We start from the raw sequence: 13698 nt of genomic DNA, 5'->3' as shown, positions 1-13698 counted from the left end.
GAGAGAGAGAGAAATGAAATGAAATTAAATGTTATATCAACGTCTTCAAAAGGCCAGAATGACCTATGAGACCAAACTGATAGAAAAGTGGTGAAGTTGTTACAATGTCTGGGTACCATAGTACTAAAGTACTAAGTGTGAAAAGTGTGAAAGTGTGAAAATAAATGTGAAAAACTAAATACAAAGTATTAGGTAAACTTCTTAGGAGCATTCTGGGTGTCTGGCTAGAATGCTTCTAATCCTTTGTTGTAGTCTCCTCCGGTGAAGTGTGCTTCTGCATCTCGGTCGTGGTCGTCTCGATTTCCTAAGCTCAATCGCCCTGTCAATGAGGGTGCCTTTGGTATGAATGTGGGCACTTCTTTGTGCTGGCTGCTGGCCTCTTGCTTCTCCTTCCACTCCTGCTTCTCTCGATCTGAAGAAATCTATGATCTGCCTCTGAGGCTGTAGTGCTCTTTGTCTTCTCATTAGATTATCCCTGCGATGTAGTTCCAGTAGGTACAAGCCTAAGCATCTTTGATCTTGGTATTGCATGACTCTATCTAGAGGTCCAAAGCCTTCTTTAAATAGGCAATGGAAACGCCCACGTATCTCATAGTATACGGTGCAGTGGCATATGTAGTGTAATTCTGTCTCCGGCTCCATTCTGCATAACTTGAAAATTCTACTCTCAGGTGGGATTCCCCTAAATCTGCCAAATTCAATTTCCAACTGGTGTGAGGATGTACGAATCTGACCAATAGCACATCTCAAACCATGAGACAGGTGGGTATCCATGTAGCTCGGGCGAATCACAAATCCATCTTCAGATAGCTGTAGGAAGTTTTCTTTGTAGTCGGCCATCTTCGTGCCCAATTCTTGTGTAGGGTCTCCCCATGTCCTCTTAGTATCCAACTGTATAAGATCCTGACGGATGATTTTATTAATCTCCGTTCGTGTAATTGCCAGTGATGGAGCCTCAGAAGAGTATTGGAAGGGGGGTAATCTTTCCATATTGAACCCGTGTCTCTGAAACCATGAGGACAGTTGCGCATACCAGCATGATGTATCCCCTTTCATTGCTAATTGTCGAGAGGATTCGAGGGCCAGTCTAGTATATCGGCAATTATTTGTATCCCACAAACCATGTATAAAGGACACTGATCTGGTAAGAGCTTCAAGTTCTATCGGAGGGGCAGCTATTTCCGCTCGGGTAATCGCGTGGGGTACAGAGGCCTTGTCTCTAATCATTCGGGAAATCATAGATACCAAAGGTCTCTCCATTGACTTGCAATTATCCTGATGCACAGATGGTCGCCAAATTTGGACCCCATAAAGCATAGCTGAAGCCACCACAGTACGAAAGAGCCAAAGTTTTGTTCGTGGTTCCTGAAACTGCACTTGTGAACACATCCTCTCCAACCCTCCGAAGTCCGCAGAGGCTGTGGATAATCTAGCATCCGCTGCTTTCTTAAGAGTAAACTTCGGTCCTGCAAATACCACACTAAGGTATGTGTATGCATCTGTGTACTCTACTGTATCTTCGCCATATGCAAATGTAGGTGCCGATCTCCTAACCCACTGCGGTGTGGTGTTAAACACCATAACTTTGGTTTTACCCAAGTTTATTGACAGTCCACTGTCCTCCGCAAATTTATGTAATGCATCTAGCTGCCTCTGCATTCTATCTGGTGATTTTGCTATCAATACAATATCATCTGCATGCAACAACAAAGGGATCCATGACCCTGCAAGTTGAGCACCTCTGTCACCCTCTCTATCAATGTAATCTGATACCTCATCTATGTACATACCAAATAAAGTAGGGGACAGTGGGCATCCCTCGTTTACTCCAACGGTGGAATGAACAATGTCGGAATCCCCTTCTGGAGTACGTACATAACCAGTTACTGACCCGTATAAGGTCATGATCCCCCAAATAATCTCTTTGGGACCCCTAACTCTTGCACCCTGCGCATCAATCTGGCCCTTGGTACTGTATCAAAAGCTTTCCGAAAATCCACAAAGCAACAATACATCCTTCTCCCGCTTGCTCTTCCTTCCTCAATAATGGCTCTGAGCGTAAGAATATGATCTAAAGTGGAATAACCCCTCTTGAATCCAGCTTGTCCTGTTGCCCTTATGCCCTCATTATGTGCCCATCTACTCAATTTTTGTTCAAGAATGGATGCGTACAGTCTGGTCAATGTGTGACCTACCATAATGGTCATACAAGCAATCAAGCGGGTTATGCTTCCTGCGGGTGTTTGGACTTCTTCGAAGCAGGAACTTGCTCATTCCATGGCGAGCCGAAGACTCCTGGAGAAAGAGTTGACTAAGCTGAGCAAGTCCTGAGGCCACTCTGTTAGCAGGAGAGTCCTGCATATCTAAGCTCTCTGTCCAAAGAGCCTCCACTCGCTCTCTAAGCGCTCAGTCCAGCAGGACCCTCTCTGGGACGTAGAGAATCGTGCTTCCCCTCCTCTGTCTATTAGTGAGACCGGCCCGTGGGGCGGTAGGCTTTGGCTTTCACCCGAAATTCTTTACTTTAGACACACACAGAGAGAACGTGCAACGGGAATTAACACTTAAGTACACACACGGCTCGGAAGCTAGAATGCTCCCAGCAGACGCCGACAACCTCTAGGTCCCAAAATTGGCGCCCCTTCGGTATTTCTTTATACTTTGAGAGGGTAAATTACAAAGTAGAGTATTGGGAATCCTTTACCTATCCCTCTAGATACTACCTGATTTGGCCAAATTTTGGCAGCATAACAGCCCCAAAACTTGCGCGAAACCAATTCCCCTGCTAGAACTCACTTCCACTGACTCCGGTGTCTGATTTGGACCAGCATCTAGCTACCTCTGTTCCTGCTCAAGGAGGCTCTTGCCTCAGCACAAAAGCATGAACCCACACAACTGTACATCAATCAAATGAAGAGCCCTCTTATGGGGCATCACATAACTGCACGTAGGGGAGAGAGAGAGCAGTGTGTAGTGTGCAGGGCATCACTCCTAGCACCACACTGTACATAAGAGGAAAAGAAAGCACTCCATAGCTCTTAACCTGTGACCGGTTCTCAATGAAGCATCCCCCTAGCATAAATCGAGCGCCCCCTCTTTTGCGCTTGACCTGTAATGCATCTGTGAACAAATAGATGCAAAAAGGGGAAGATTTCCATGGCTGCCAAAACCTGCGTATCGCTGAAAACGCAGCAAAACAGCCATGTAAACACGCATCTGATGCCTTCCAATGCTGAAAATAAGCTCCTTGGTCCTAGGTAAACTCATGGGAAGCTCAAAAATGGAGAGAAATGGCTGAAAATCAGAGTTATCAGCCTCCAAAATTTCTCCAAAAGTCAGCTACGAGTACTCAAACATGGCAAATTGGCCAAAAAGTGCCTTTTGGCACTCATACATGCAATTTTCCCGCATTGGGCTTCCCGCTCAAAAATCTCTTAAGTGGTGCATCAGCTGACTTTGCAGTAGAGTAATAAAATGTTCCCCTTGTCATTCTGAAGCTAATGATGCGAACAGATTTCGTGGCGCAAAATAGCAATTCCCTAAATTCTAGGAGATGCTTCCGTTGGGCTCCCACTGGTCTTTTGACCATCTATCCTCATTGGGACCGCATCCAAAAGTGCAATGTGGCCCAACTGTCGAGTACTTTTTGTTGGTAGTCCCACCTTGACTTTATGCCTTTATTGAGTTCACTTCCTAGTATCCACCAATCTGCTAAGTGCGACGGGGGGACCTACATGATCTTGCATTGAGCCTAGACATCCTCTTACTATGCCAATTCCAGTGCCGACCACTTCACGTCTGCGGGTGAAACTACCGTTTACATTGGCCATACAATGTCGGACCATTTGCTACTTCAAAAAGAGGGTCTTAGAAAATAAAACAAAAATTATTGGAAAGAAACCAACAACTAAGGTTAGCAGTTGCCACATCCTCGTGACATAGTTAACAGTTGCTACATCCTCGTGACATACCCCCCTCTTGAAATTGCAAACGTCCTTGATTGCATACCATAAATACACACCACTGATGATCTTGTGCTATGAACACTCTTTTATCATCGCATGTATTCGCAAGAAAGGTCGTACACATAGATAAAAATGACTTAATGAGACCTTCATCCTTTTGTCATTTCTATCTATTACATTGAATTCATATGTACATTTGATGTGCTAGCTCTATCATTACCCCTCCTTTGCACACGTGGGGTTGGGGCATAAGTAGGTTGTAACCCAATGGCTTCAAGGTAAAATTGCAATACATTTGGTGACTCTGACAATTCATGCTCTTTCATCCACTTTGCATCCATAGGCGGATAGTTCTTGAACTTCACCAAATAACGTCTTGCAACCTGTCCTTTAACTTTTCTATCCTTATGTGCCAAAACTTGCTCAAGTACTAGGATCTCATCAAGTTCCTCAACTTTTGGCTGATCCTCATCTAGCATATCTTCTGGCACATCACCCACGAAGGGTCTTAGAAGACTTACGTGAAATCCATTATGAATCTGCCACGCATCAGGCAATTTTAGCCTGTAAGCCACATCGCTAATCTTGTCAACAAGCACTTGAAAAGGCCCATAGTAATGCATACTGAGCTTAGGAAATAGCCGTTTCTTGCTCTTTATTTTCTTTAATCTTGCCTTTTCGAACCTTAACAGAACCCAATCACCCGGTGATAACAGCAATTCACGACGGTGACGATCAGCAATCTTTTTCTGTTTCGCCTGAGTCTTCTCCAAGGCAACTTTAATTTTCTTATACATCTCATCCATGTTCTCAACATATCTATCTGCCTCAAAGATCTTGTCCTTTGTATGCAAAATGGGAGGAACCTTTTTGCCGCCTTCAACAATCTCAAATGGTGCTTTGCCAGTAGACGAATGCACCATATTATTGTACGCATACTCAAGCATAGGCAAATACTGTTCCCACTTGCCCTTATTATCTGACACATAGTATTTCAGCAGATCTAAGACATTAGCCTCTTCTGATTGTCCATCAGTTTGTGGATGAAATGAAGACGAGAACTTGAGCGTAGTGCCCATGTTCTCAAACAATCCTCTCCAGAACAAACTGGTCATACGAGGATCACGATCACTGATAATTGATTGTGGAATACCATGGTACTTAAACACATTGTACATAAACAAGCGTGGCATCTGATCAGATTTTATCTTCTTCCTGATAGGGATAAAATGGGCCTGCTTGCTGAACGTGCTGATAATGGTCCATATACCATCATTCCCTATTGGCGTTCTTGGAAGATCAAAGTTAAAGTCCATAGCAATGCTTTTCCATGGCTTATCCGGAATCGGCAGTGGTTGTAAGAGCCCTGGTGCCTTTTGCTTGTGAAAGTTGATCTTTTGGCAAATTATGCATGCTCGCACAAAGGCATCCACATCTCTCCTCAAGGTAGGACAATAGAAGAATGTCTCTACCGCTTTAACTGTCGCATCAATACCACAATGCCCTGCATATAGTGGGACATGACTCTCTTCCATGACCTTATGTCCCAGTGGCCTTGTGACACAAAGTCTGCCATGCATCATCATTAAACCATCTCTGAGGAGGTAGTGCTCATGATGTTGCCCCTCTTGCAACTGTTCAAAGATCCTTGCAAAAATTTGTGGCTTCCTTGATAACGCATCAGCCACAACATTCTTTTTGCCTTCCACATACATAATCTGGAAGTGGAACATAGAAAGAATGTTTGCCCATCGCATATGCTTTTCGGATAACTTTGACTGTGTCAAGAAGTATCGCAAGGTCTGATGATCTGTTTGGACAACAAAATCAGCACCTAAAAGGTAGTTCTTCCAGCTAGAAAGCACATGAATCACGGCCAAGAGCTCTTTCTCATAGACTTGCATAGTCTTCTCTGGCCCTTGCAATATTCGGCTTTCATAAGCTACTACCCGGCCATCTTGCATTAGCACTGGTCCGATGCTACTACCGCACTCGTCACAATGGACCACAAATGACTTCCTGAGATCTGGCAAAACAATTACTGGATGTGAAGTCAACTTTTCCTTTAAGAGACTAAAAGCTGAAATCTCTTTTTGGGTCCATCTGAAAGTGACCTCTTTCTTTTGCAAAGCGTGAAGAGGTGATGCTATCTCTGCAAAATTCCTGATAAACCTTCTATAGTAGGAACACAATCCCAAGAAGCTTCTAACATCGTGCACAGTCTTCAATTTTGGCCATGTCCTAATAGCTTCGACCTTTGCAGGATCCATTTTGACACCATCCTTTGAGACTATGTGGCCAAGAAAGTGAATCTCTTCCAGGAAGAATTCACTTTTCTTAGGATTGACAAGTAGCCTGTGAACTGTGCAGCTCTTTGAACACAATGGTCAAGTGACGCCTATGTTCCTATTCATTCTTTGAATAGACTATCATGTCATCGAAGAACGTCCCAACAAATTGTTGATGCGAGCGAAAAATCCTGTCCATCATTTTGTTGAACGTGGCAGGAGCATTTGTTAACCCAAACGGCATCACTAGAAACTCATAAAGACCAAATGTCGTTCTAAACGTAGTCTTGTGCACATCCTCTGGCCTTATATGAATCTGATGGTACCCACTCTTAAGGTCTATCCTGCTGAAAATTGCAGCCCCCTCTAAACGATCGAGAATATCATCAATTCGAGGAATAGGAAACCTATTCTTGATGGTATTCTTATTCAACGCACGGTAATCAATACACATGTGCCATGAGCCATCCTTCTTTTGCACTAGGAGCACTGGGGTGAAGAACTAGGTTGAATCAGCCCCTTCTCTAATAACTCCTCAACCTGGCCCATAATCTCTTTCTACTGCGCCGCATGAAGTACTTGGGCTTGAGCCTCAACAAGCTCCGTACGCAGTGTAGGTTGGCTATTTTGCTGTTGCACTGGCGGCGCTTGCAAGAACTTCATAAACCTTGGATTCTGCACCAGTTGCAAAAAGACATTTACCGCGGCAACTAACTGAGTCGTGAACGCATCATCCTCAAGTTGCCCAGTCATAAAGCCTTGTACTATTGGAGGGACATTCACATTAACAGGAGGTACAGACTGACATGGCCGTGAGCTCTCGCCAATCTCAAAGACCATAGGGATTTCCTGTTTGTCCTTTGAAGAGGAACCCTCTTCCATAATGCCCTTCCCTTTGTCGGCCATAGTGTAATCCTGCAAGCGTGCACTCTGTGTCTTTACCCAAAACAACCAAGGCTCACTTCTTGAGGGAAAAAGTGATTGATATCCCTGCAATGGAACCATGAAACCGGCCGTGGGGCGGTAGGCTTTGGCTTTCACCCGAAATTCTTTACTTTAGACACACACAGAGAGAACGTTGAAAAAAAACCCTGTGACGGGAATTAACACTTAAGTACACACACGGCTCGGAAGCTAGAATGCCCCGAGCAGACGGCGACAACGTGTAGGCCCCAGAATTGGCGCCCCTTTCGGTATTTCTTTATACTTTGAGAGGGTAAATTACAAAGTAGAGTTCTAGGAATCCTTTACCTGTATCCCGCTAGATACTACCTGATTTGGCCAAATTGCGGCAGCATAACAACCCCAAAACTTGCGCGAAATCAATTCCCTACTAGAACTCACTTCCACTGACGTATACCCTTTGATTTCTACCCAAAATCATTTAATTCAGCACGCTGTATTTACTGGTTTTCGCTTTGTTTTCAGCCCCAAACAGTCCCCTAGTTGTCCTCTGCCAGTGGGACACGATTCCCAAGGATTCTGGCGTCCGTATGGTTGAAAAACAGTCAATTTACAGTGCATACACAGCGTTGATTTCTCACCTGTACGGTGAGGTTATGACCCTCACCGGTGCTTGCTTTGGAGTAGCAGCTAGCCACCCCTGTTCCTGCTCAAGGAGACTCTTGGCTCAGCACAAAAGCATGAACCCACACAGCTGTACATCAGTCAAATGAAGAGCCCTCTTTTGGGGCATCACACAATTGCACGTACGAGAGAGAGAGAGCAATGTGTAGTGTGCAGGGCATCACTCCTAGCACCACACTGTACATAAGAGGGAAAGAAAGCATTCCATAGCTCTTAACCTGTGACCGGTTCTCAATGAAGCATCCCCCTAGCATAAATCGAGCGCCCCCTCTTCTGCGCTTGAACTGTAATGCATTTGTGAACAAATAAATGCAGAAAAGGGAAGATTTCCATGGCTGCCAAAACCTGCGTATCGCTGAAAACGCAGCAAAACAGCCCTGCAAACATGCATCTGATGCCTTCCAATGCTGAAAATAAGCTCCTTGTTCCTAGGTAAAGTCATGGGAAGCTCAAAAATGGAGAAAAATGGCTGAAAATCAGAGTTATCAGGCTCCAAAACTGCGCCAAAAAGTCATTACGAGTTCTGTTCTTCCAAACTTAGTAAATTGGCCAAAAAGTGCCACTGGGCACTCATACATGCAATTTTTCCACATTGGGCTTCCCGCTTAAAAATCTTTCAACTGGTGCATCAGTTGACTTTGCAGCAGAGTAATAAAATTTTCCCCTTGTCATTCTGAAACTAATGAGGCGAACACATTTCGTGGCGCAAAATAGCAGTTTCCTAAATTTAAGGAGATGCTTCCGTTTGGCTCCCACTGGTCTTCTGACCGCCTATCCTCATTGGCACCGCATCCAAAAGTGCAATGTGGCCCAACTGTCGGAAACTTTCTGTTGGTAGTCCCACCTTGACTTTATGCCTTTATTGAGTTCACTTCCTAGTATCCACCAATCTGCTAAGTGCGACGGGGGGGACCTACATGATCTTGCACTGAGCTTAGACATCCTCTTACTATACGAATTCCAGCGCTGACCACTTCCCGTCTGCGGGTGAAACCACCGTTCACATTGGCCATACAATGTCGGACCATTTGCTACTTCAAAAAGAGGGTCTCAGAAAATAAAACAAAAATCATTGGAAAGAAACCAACAACTAAGGTTAGAAGTTGCCATGTCCTCGTGACATAGTTAACAGCTGCCACGTCCTCGTGTCAATCAGTCATTGTAAGGATCATTGGAGCGTGGTCCGAAAAGGAAGTCCCTGCCAGAATGCCAACTATCGCACCCAAGTCACAGAAGTGGTCACTAGTGTAGAAGCGATCTATCCGAGATAGATTCACACCTCCCACTCTGCGGTCCGAACGAGAGAAGGCAAGGCTGTTTGGGAGCCTCAAAAAACTAGAATGCTGCCACACATCTGTAGCCCGCAGAGTCATACAAAACCTCTCCCAAGCTGCTAGCTCAACTCCATGCACAGTAGTATGGCTACCACCAATCCTGTTTGAGGGTTCCTCCAACATGTTGAAGTCACCCCCTATGCACCATTGCTCTGTCTGCGGCTGAGACTCAACAATCTGAGACCAAAACTCTGCACGTGCACTCGCCACATTGGGTGCATAGATGTTCAGGAAGCCCACAAGACAACCCTGAACCTGCATAGTGATCCACTGAGCCCTGCCTGGCACAATAATCCCTCTGCCCACAATGGCCTACTGCAAAGAATCCGCAATAGTCATACATACCCCGCCCTGGATGCCTCCAGGTCCAAAAGCAACTGACCAAAAAGTCTCATACCGTCTACGCAAAAGCTGACCACAACGTCTGATCAGGCTCTCACACAGGTGATGCTCCTGTAACATAAGAAGGTCAATCTCTCCTCCCACGAGGCATCGCTGAAGATCCTGACGCAGTCGGCCCCTCTGACACTGAAACTGGGGCCCACCTAGTCCCTGTACATTCCATGAGACGATCCTCACGGGGAGTGAGAGAGAATTGATGCTGCCGCAGCAGCTAACCGTGCTATCTTCGAGGCAGGCTTGGATGGGGAGTAATCCGCATCCGAGCGTCCTCGAGATAGGCGTGACTGCAGAGAGTGTCCAGCCCAAGCCCAAGTAGAACGAGCCGTGCGTAATGAAACTTGCTCTGTCCAGGAGTCCTCATGCATGTGTACATAGCATGGCGGGCTCTGCGTGTCAGCAAAAAAGTGAACCACAATGTGTCTACATCCTGCTGCGTTTGGAGGTGTCACAACAAACTTGGCGAATGGCCAAAGAGTCTGAAGCAAGTTTGTAACTCCTAGGTCTCCCATGTGATGTGAGAACTCAAGGGCTTGTGTCTGCAGCCACTCCAACAGTGAGTCTAAAGTCCACTCAGCCTGGTCCCTACCGCAGAGGGAAAAAGAGAAGCCAACCGCTGAGTCCAAGGCCTCTATCCCCCTAGCTGCAAGGAACATTGCATGAACTCTGAAGCAGGCTGTCTCAAGGTCTGGTGAGGGGTCGCCGAGAAACCATGTAAAGTCGTAGGCAAAGAAATCCCAACGAAAACGAATGTCGAAGCTCATTAGACCATGAGGAACTGCTGCAAAAGGAGACGTCTGCACCTGAAGAGGTCGCAAGAAAGGCTGTTCCTCTCTTGCAAACGACTCGTGGCAAAGGCGGTGCCAAGAGATCTCCTAGTAGCTAAAGAAGGCCCTACCCCCTGGAACGGCTGTGGGATTGGAGTGGGAGGAGGTGGGGGAGGAGGGGGCGAGGGGCGGCGAGGGAGATCGGCAGAGGAAGGAGGGCGAGGTGTAGAGACAGAGGGAGGAGGGGGAGGGAGGGGAGCGGAAGCAGGGGGGGGGACTCGGGGGGGTTGGCGAGGGTGAGGCTGAGGTGGAGGCTGGAGCAGGGACCTCGTCCTGCTGAAGAGGGTCAAATCGGTTCCCCGTGGGAACCCACTGCTGCTGGGCTGGAGCCTAAGAACCACTCTGAGTGCCAGGCTGGCACGGTGGCCCCTGCCAACGTCGACCACGAACCTGCTGCCAGCCCTCCTCAGCTTGAGCCCCAGGCTCGAAGGGTGGCTCTGCCTGTGTACTCTGTGGCTCTGCCTGCTGCTGTTGACCAGCCTTTGATGCCTGGGACTGGGCTTGTGGTGTAGATCCGAGTCTCGTCCGTGGACAGGGCTTCGCAAGATGGCCCATCTATTGACAAATGAAGCACTGATTCGGGAGGCCTGAATACTCCACGCTCTGTCGGAACCAACCCCCACTCACCCGAGGAAGTAAGATGACCTTCGGGAGAGTGTGGGTGTCCCTAACCAGAACGCGTACCGAGGGAATGCCGGCCGCCTTGGCAGCTACTGAGGCTGCCGTGCGAGGTGTCTTTAGGACAGTCCCAATCGCTAAGCCTATCCTGGACAAAAGTGGTAGGTACTCCCTCCTGAAATCAGGAAAGCAAATGGAGATGGGTAGGTCTGCCTCCTCTACTAGAACATCTGAAGTTGGGTCAAAACCGTGTCTCCATTGTCGAAAGTGGGCTCGAACTGCTCGGATGGTCAAGGAACTCATGGAAATGACCTTGGACGCCATCTCGGAGGTCTCAAACTCGATCTAATAGTAGCCTCGTCCGAGAAACTGAACGTCCAAGATCTTGCCCACCTCTGCGAGAAGGCGGGCCTGGAGAAGATCACGCAGCTCTCTTCTGCTAGGTCTGGTGCCGAGAATCTTGCAGATGACGGAAGTCGCTTGCAAGCGTTCTACCTCTGCTGCTAGGCTCGCTTGCTCTGTCTGTGAGAGCAAGTCGAATGGTGGGCTCAGTGGGGTCGGGCGAGGGGGCTTCATTGGAGTCCCTTTGTGGTGGAGCATGAGCCTCATCTTTGTCTGCTGCTATGAAGAGGAAGCGAAGGAGCGTCGACGAAAGGGGAGACTTCTGCTGGACTGAGCACGTCGATGGTGTTGGCGAAGCCCGTCGAGCAAGAAGGGAGAGGGAGATGGAGAGGGCTAAAGGCAGAGTGCAGGCGCGGGGCGGACAACGGGCAGTTGGCTGTGGGCTCGCTGGGAAGAGGGCAGCGGCGGGGGCAACGTGACGGGGGGGGGGGGTGGCGCAGCGGCGGGGGCTGAAACGGGCTGGGTAGCGAGTATGGCAGCGGGCGAGGCTGAGCTTGTTGGCGGCGGGCAGGATGGGCAGCGCGAGGAGGAGTGCGCGAGGGCAGGGGGGACGGGCGTGATGGCGAAAGGGGGGGGGCGCGGGCAGCAGCAGCGAGCCGCAGATCAATCCTATTGGAGAAGATTCAATTCTGGTATTATGATCTACTATAGTCTATTGTGGTCTACTTTCTCTATTTTTGTGTTTTTGCTCAGTGTCTACTTGTCTCATGGCTTCTTTGAGTGTTGCATGAACTTCTTGTCATTTGTCTGGGACACATCCCGAGAGAATAGCACCCCACTCCCAAAGTGAATCAGGAACATGCAACGAGAGGTACGAAATTTGGAGAGCGCAGAAGTGCACTGTCCCCGTTTTTCTGATTGTTGTGAGACAACCAACATACACAGCCTTGTCAGGCAGAAGTGACTTATAGCCGTGTACATACAATCTTTCCTTACAGCTATTCATATGCCATTGAGCTCTTTCCATGATCTGTAACTTCCTTATTATATGATGATATCAAATACGTTGAATCTCTATTGCAAGATCGAAAGCCAAATCATGTCATCTATAGATATTTGGTCGTACTTGTGCAGATGACAGTAGTAAGCTCTTGGGTCTGCGGAAAGCTTCGGATTTCAACTGAGATGGACAAGGAAATAAAAAAGATGGTAGAGGAGGTATTGTTTTTCAAGTCAATTTAACTTTTATTTATTTATGATCTTGAGCTATTGTATTTCCTCTCTTGTGCAAGTTCTCATGGTGTGCTTTGGCAGAAACTTTTTGCAAGTATTTGTCTCAATACAAATGGCCATGTTGGGATTTCTGAGGTATTCCTTGTTGCCCTTAGTGCAGATTGTATTAAGGTTTTCACATAATTTCACTGCTATTAGAGTTGTGTACTGATTACATGAAACATAGTTTGGTACAAATGCTAAGGTGGAGCTCTTGGCTTACAATCATGTTGTGGGATAGGGGATATGCAATAAGCTTAAGGGATAATAATGGCACTGATGACTATGCAGACCTGGATCCTTAATTTTTTGTAGTTTCCTTTTCACAAACTTATCTTATTCCTTAAATACTAGAAATTTTTATCGACTTGATGCTCAATTTTTTGAAGATTTCATGATATGATTTGATTTTCTAGGAAGGTGTGCTAGAAGTTTCAGGCAGCCCAACTGAAGTGGCCTGTTTAAATTGGGCTACGAAGGTGAGCTTTAAACTCTTAACCCTCTTGCTTGATTTCAGTTTCTAATTTTTTTTTCTTTAGCTAATCCCAAGAAGAGATAAGACCAAATGTTTTTGATGCATTACACAAGCTTCCAAAGTCTGCTCCTGAAAAGTCTCATTTTTGTGTTCTGTACCCACAGATGCAACTCATCAGACAAACTGCATTGTAGCTTTTGGCTTCCTAAGGCATTTTTGCTTTTGAGAATGTGCAATATAACTTTCTTCTCTCTCTTTCTTTGAACTGGTATCCCTTTGTCTGTGTTGTGGGATATAATAAGATGTTTCTTGCTATAAGGAAGACCAGAGATTTCTCCTTTCAAATAAACATCCCATCAACCCAACTCAGGATCATTTACAGCCGACAGAGGAGTAGCAACAGGACCACATCGCTCATAAACTGTTTTTTAACTAACATGCCCCTTTAAAGTGTACTTTCAAATCTCCCATCCTTCTGTTTGATTTAACTCTGGGAAATCCCTGCTGATGTAAGTGCTCTAAGCAAGTCGAGAATATGACTCCTCGACGTAGTCCTGAGTCCTAGTAGCTTGCTTTTTGCATTTTCAACGATAT

General features: G+C 46.5%; 1 protein-coding gene across 6 annotated transcripts in view; it reads left to right on the top strand.

Moving 5' to 3' along the window:
• The window catches only part of LOC147436096 (calcium-transporting ATPase 8, plasma membrane-type-like), a 245024-nt gene that overhangs the window by 136422 nt on the left and 94904 nt on the right, over nucleotides 1-13698 (top strand). For all 6 annotated transcript variants that reach the window (XR_015185155.1, XM_086488995.1, XM_086488992.1 and 3 more), the window contains 3 exons: nucleotides 12492-12575; nucleotides 12672-12725; nucleotides 13046-13108. Coding sequence is in view for 5 of the 6 variants with exons in the window: in XM_086488995.1 (XP_086345121.1) it covers nucleotides 12492-12575; nucleotides 12672-12725; nucleotides 13046-13108 (201 nt within the window). In the remaining variant the exon portion in view is untranslated. The remainder of the gene's footprint in view (nucleotides 1-12491; nucleotides 12576-12671; nucleotides 12726-13045; nucleotides 13109-13698) is intronic.

This window comes from Adiantum capillus-veneris, chromosome 18 (genome assembly GCF_014529385.1).
Source record: "Adiantum capillus-veneris isolate H3 chromosome 18, ASM1452938v2, whole genome shotgun sequence".
Classification (NCBI taxonomy): Eukaryota; Viridiplantae; Streptophyta; class Polypodiopsida; order Polypodiales; family Pteridaceae; genus Adiantum; species Adiantum capillus-veneris.
This window is presented reverse-complemented; position numbering and strand designations above follow the sequence as displayed.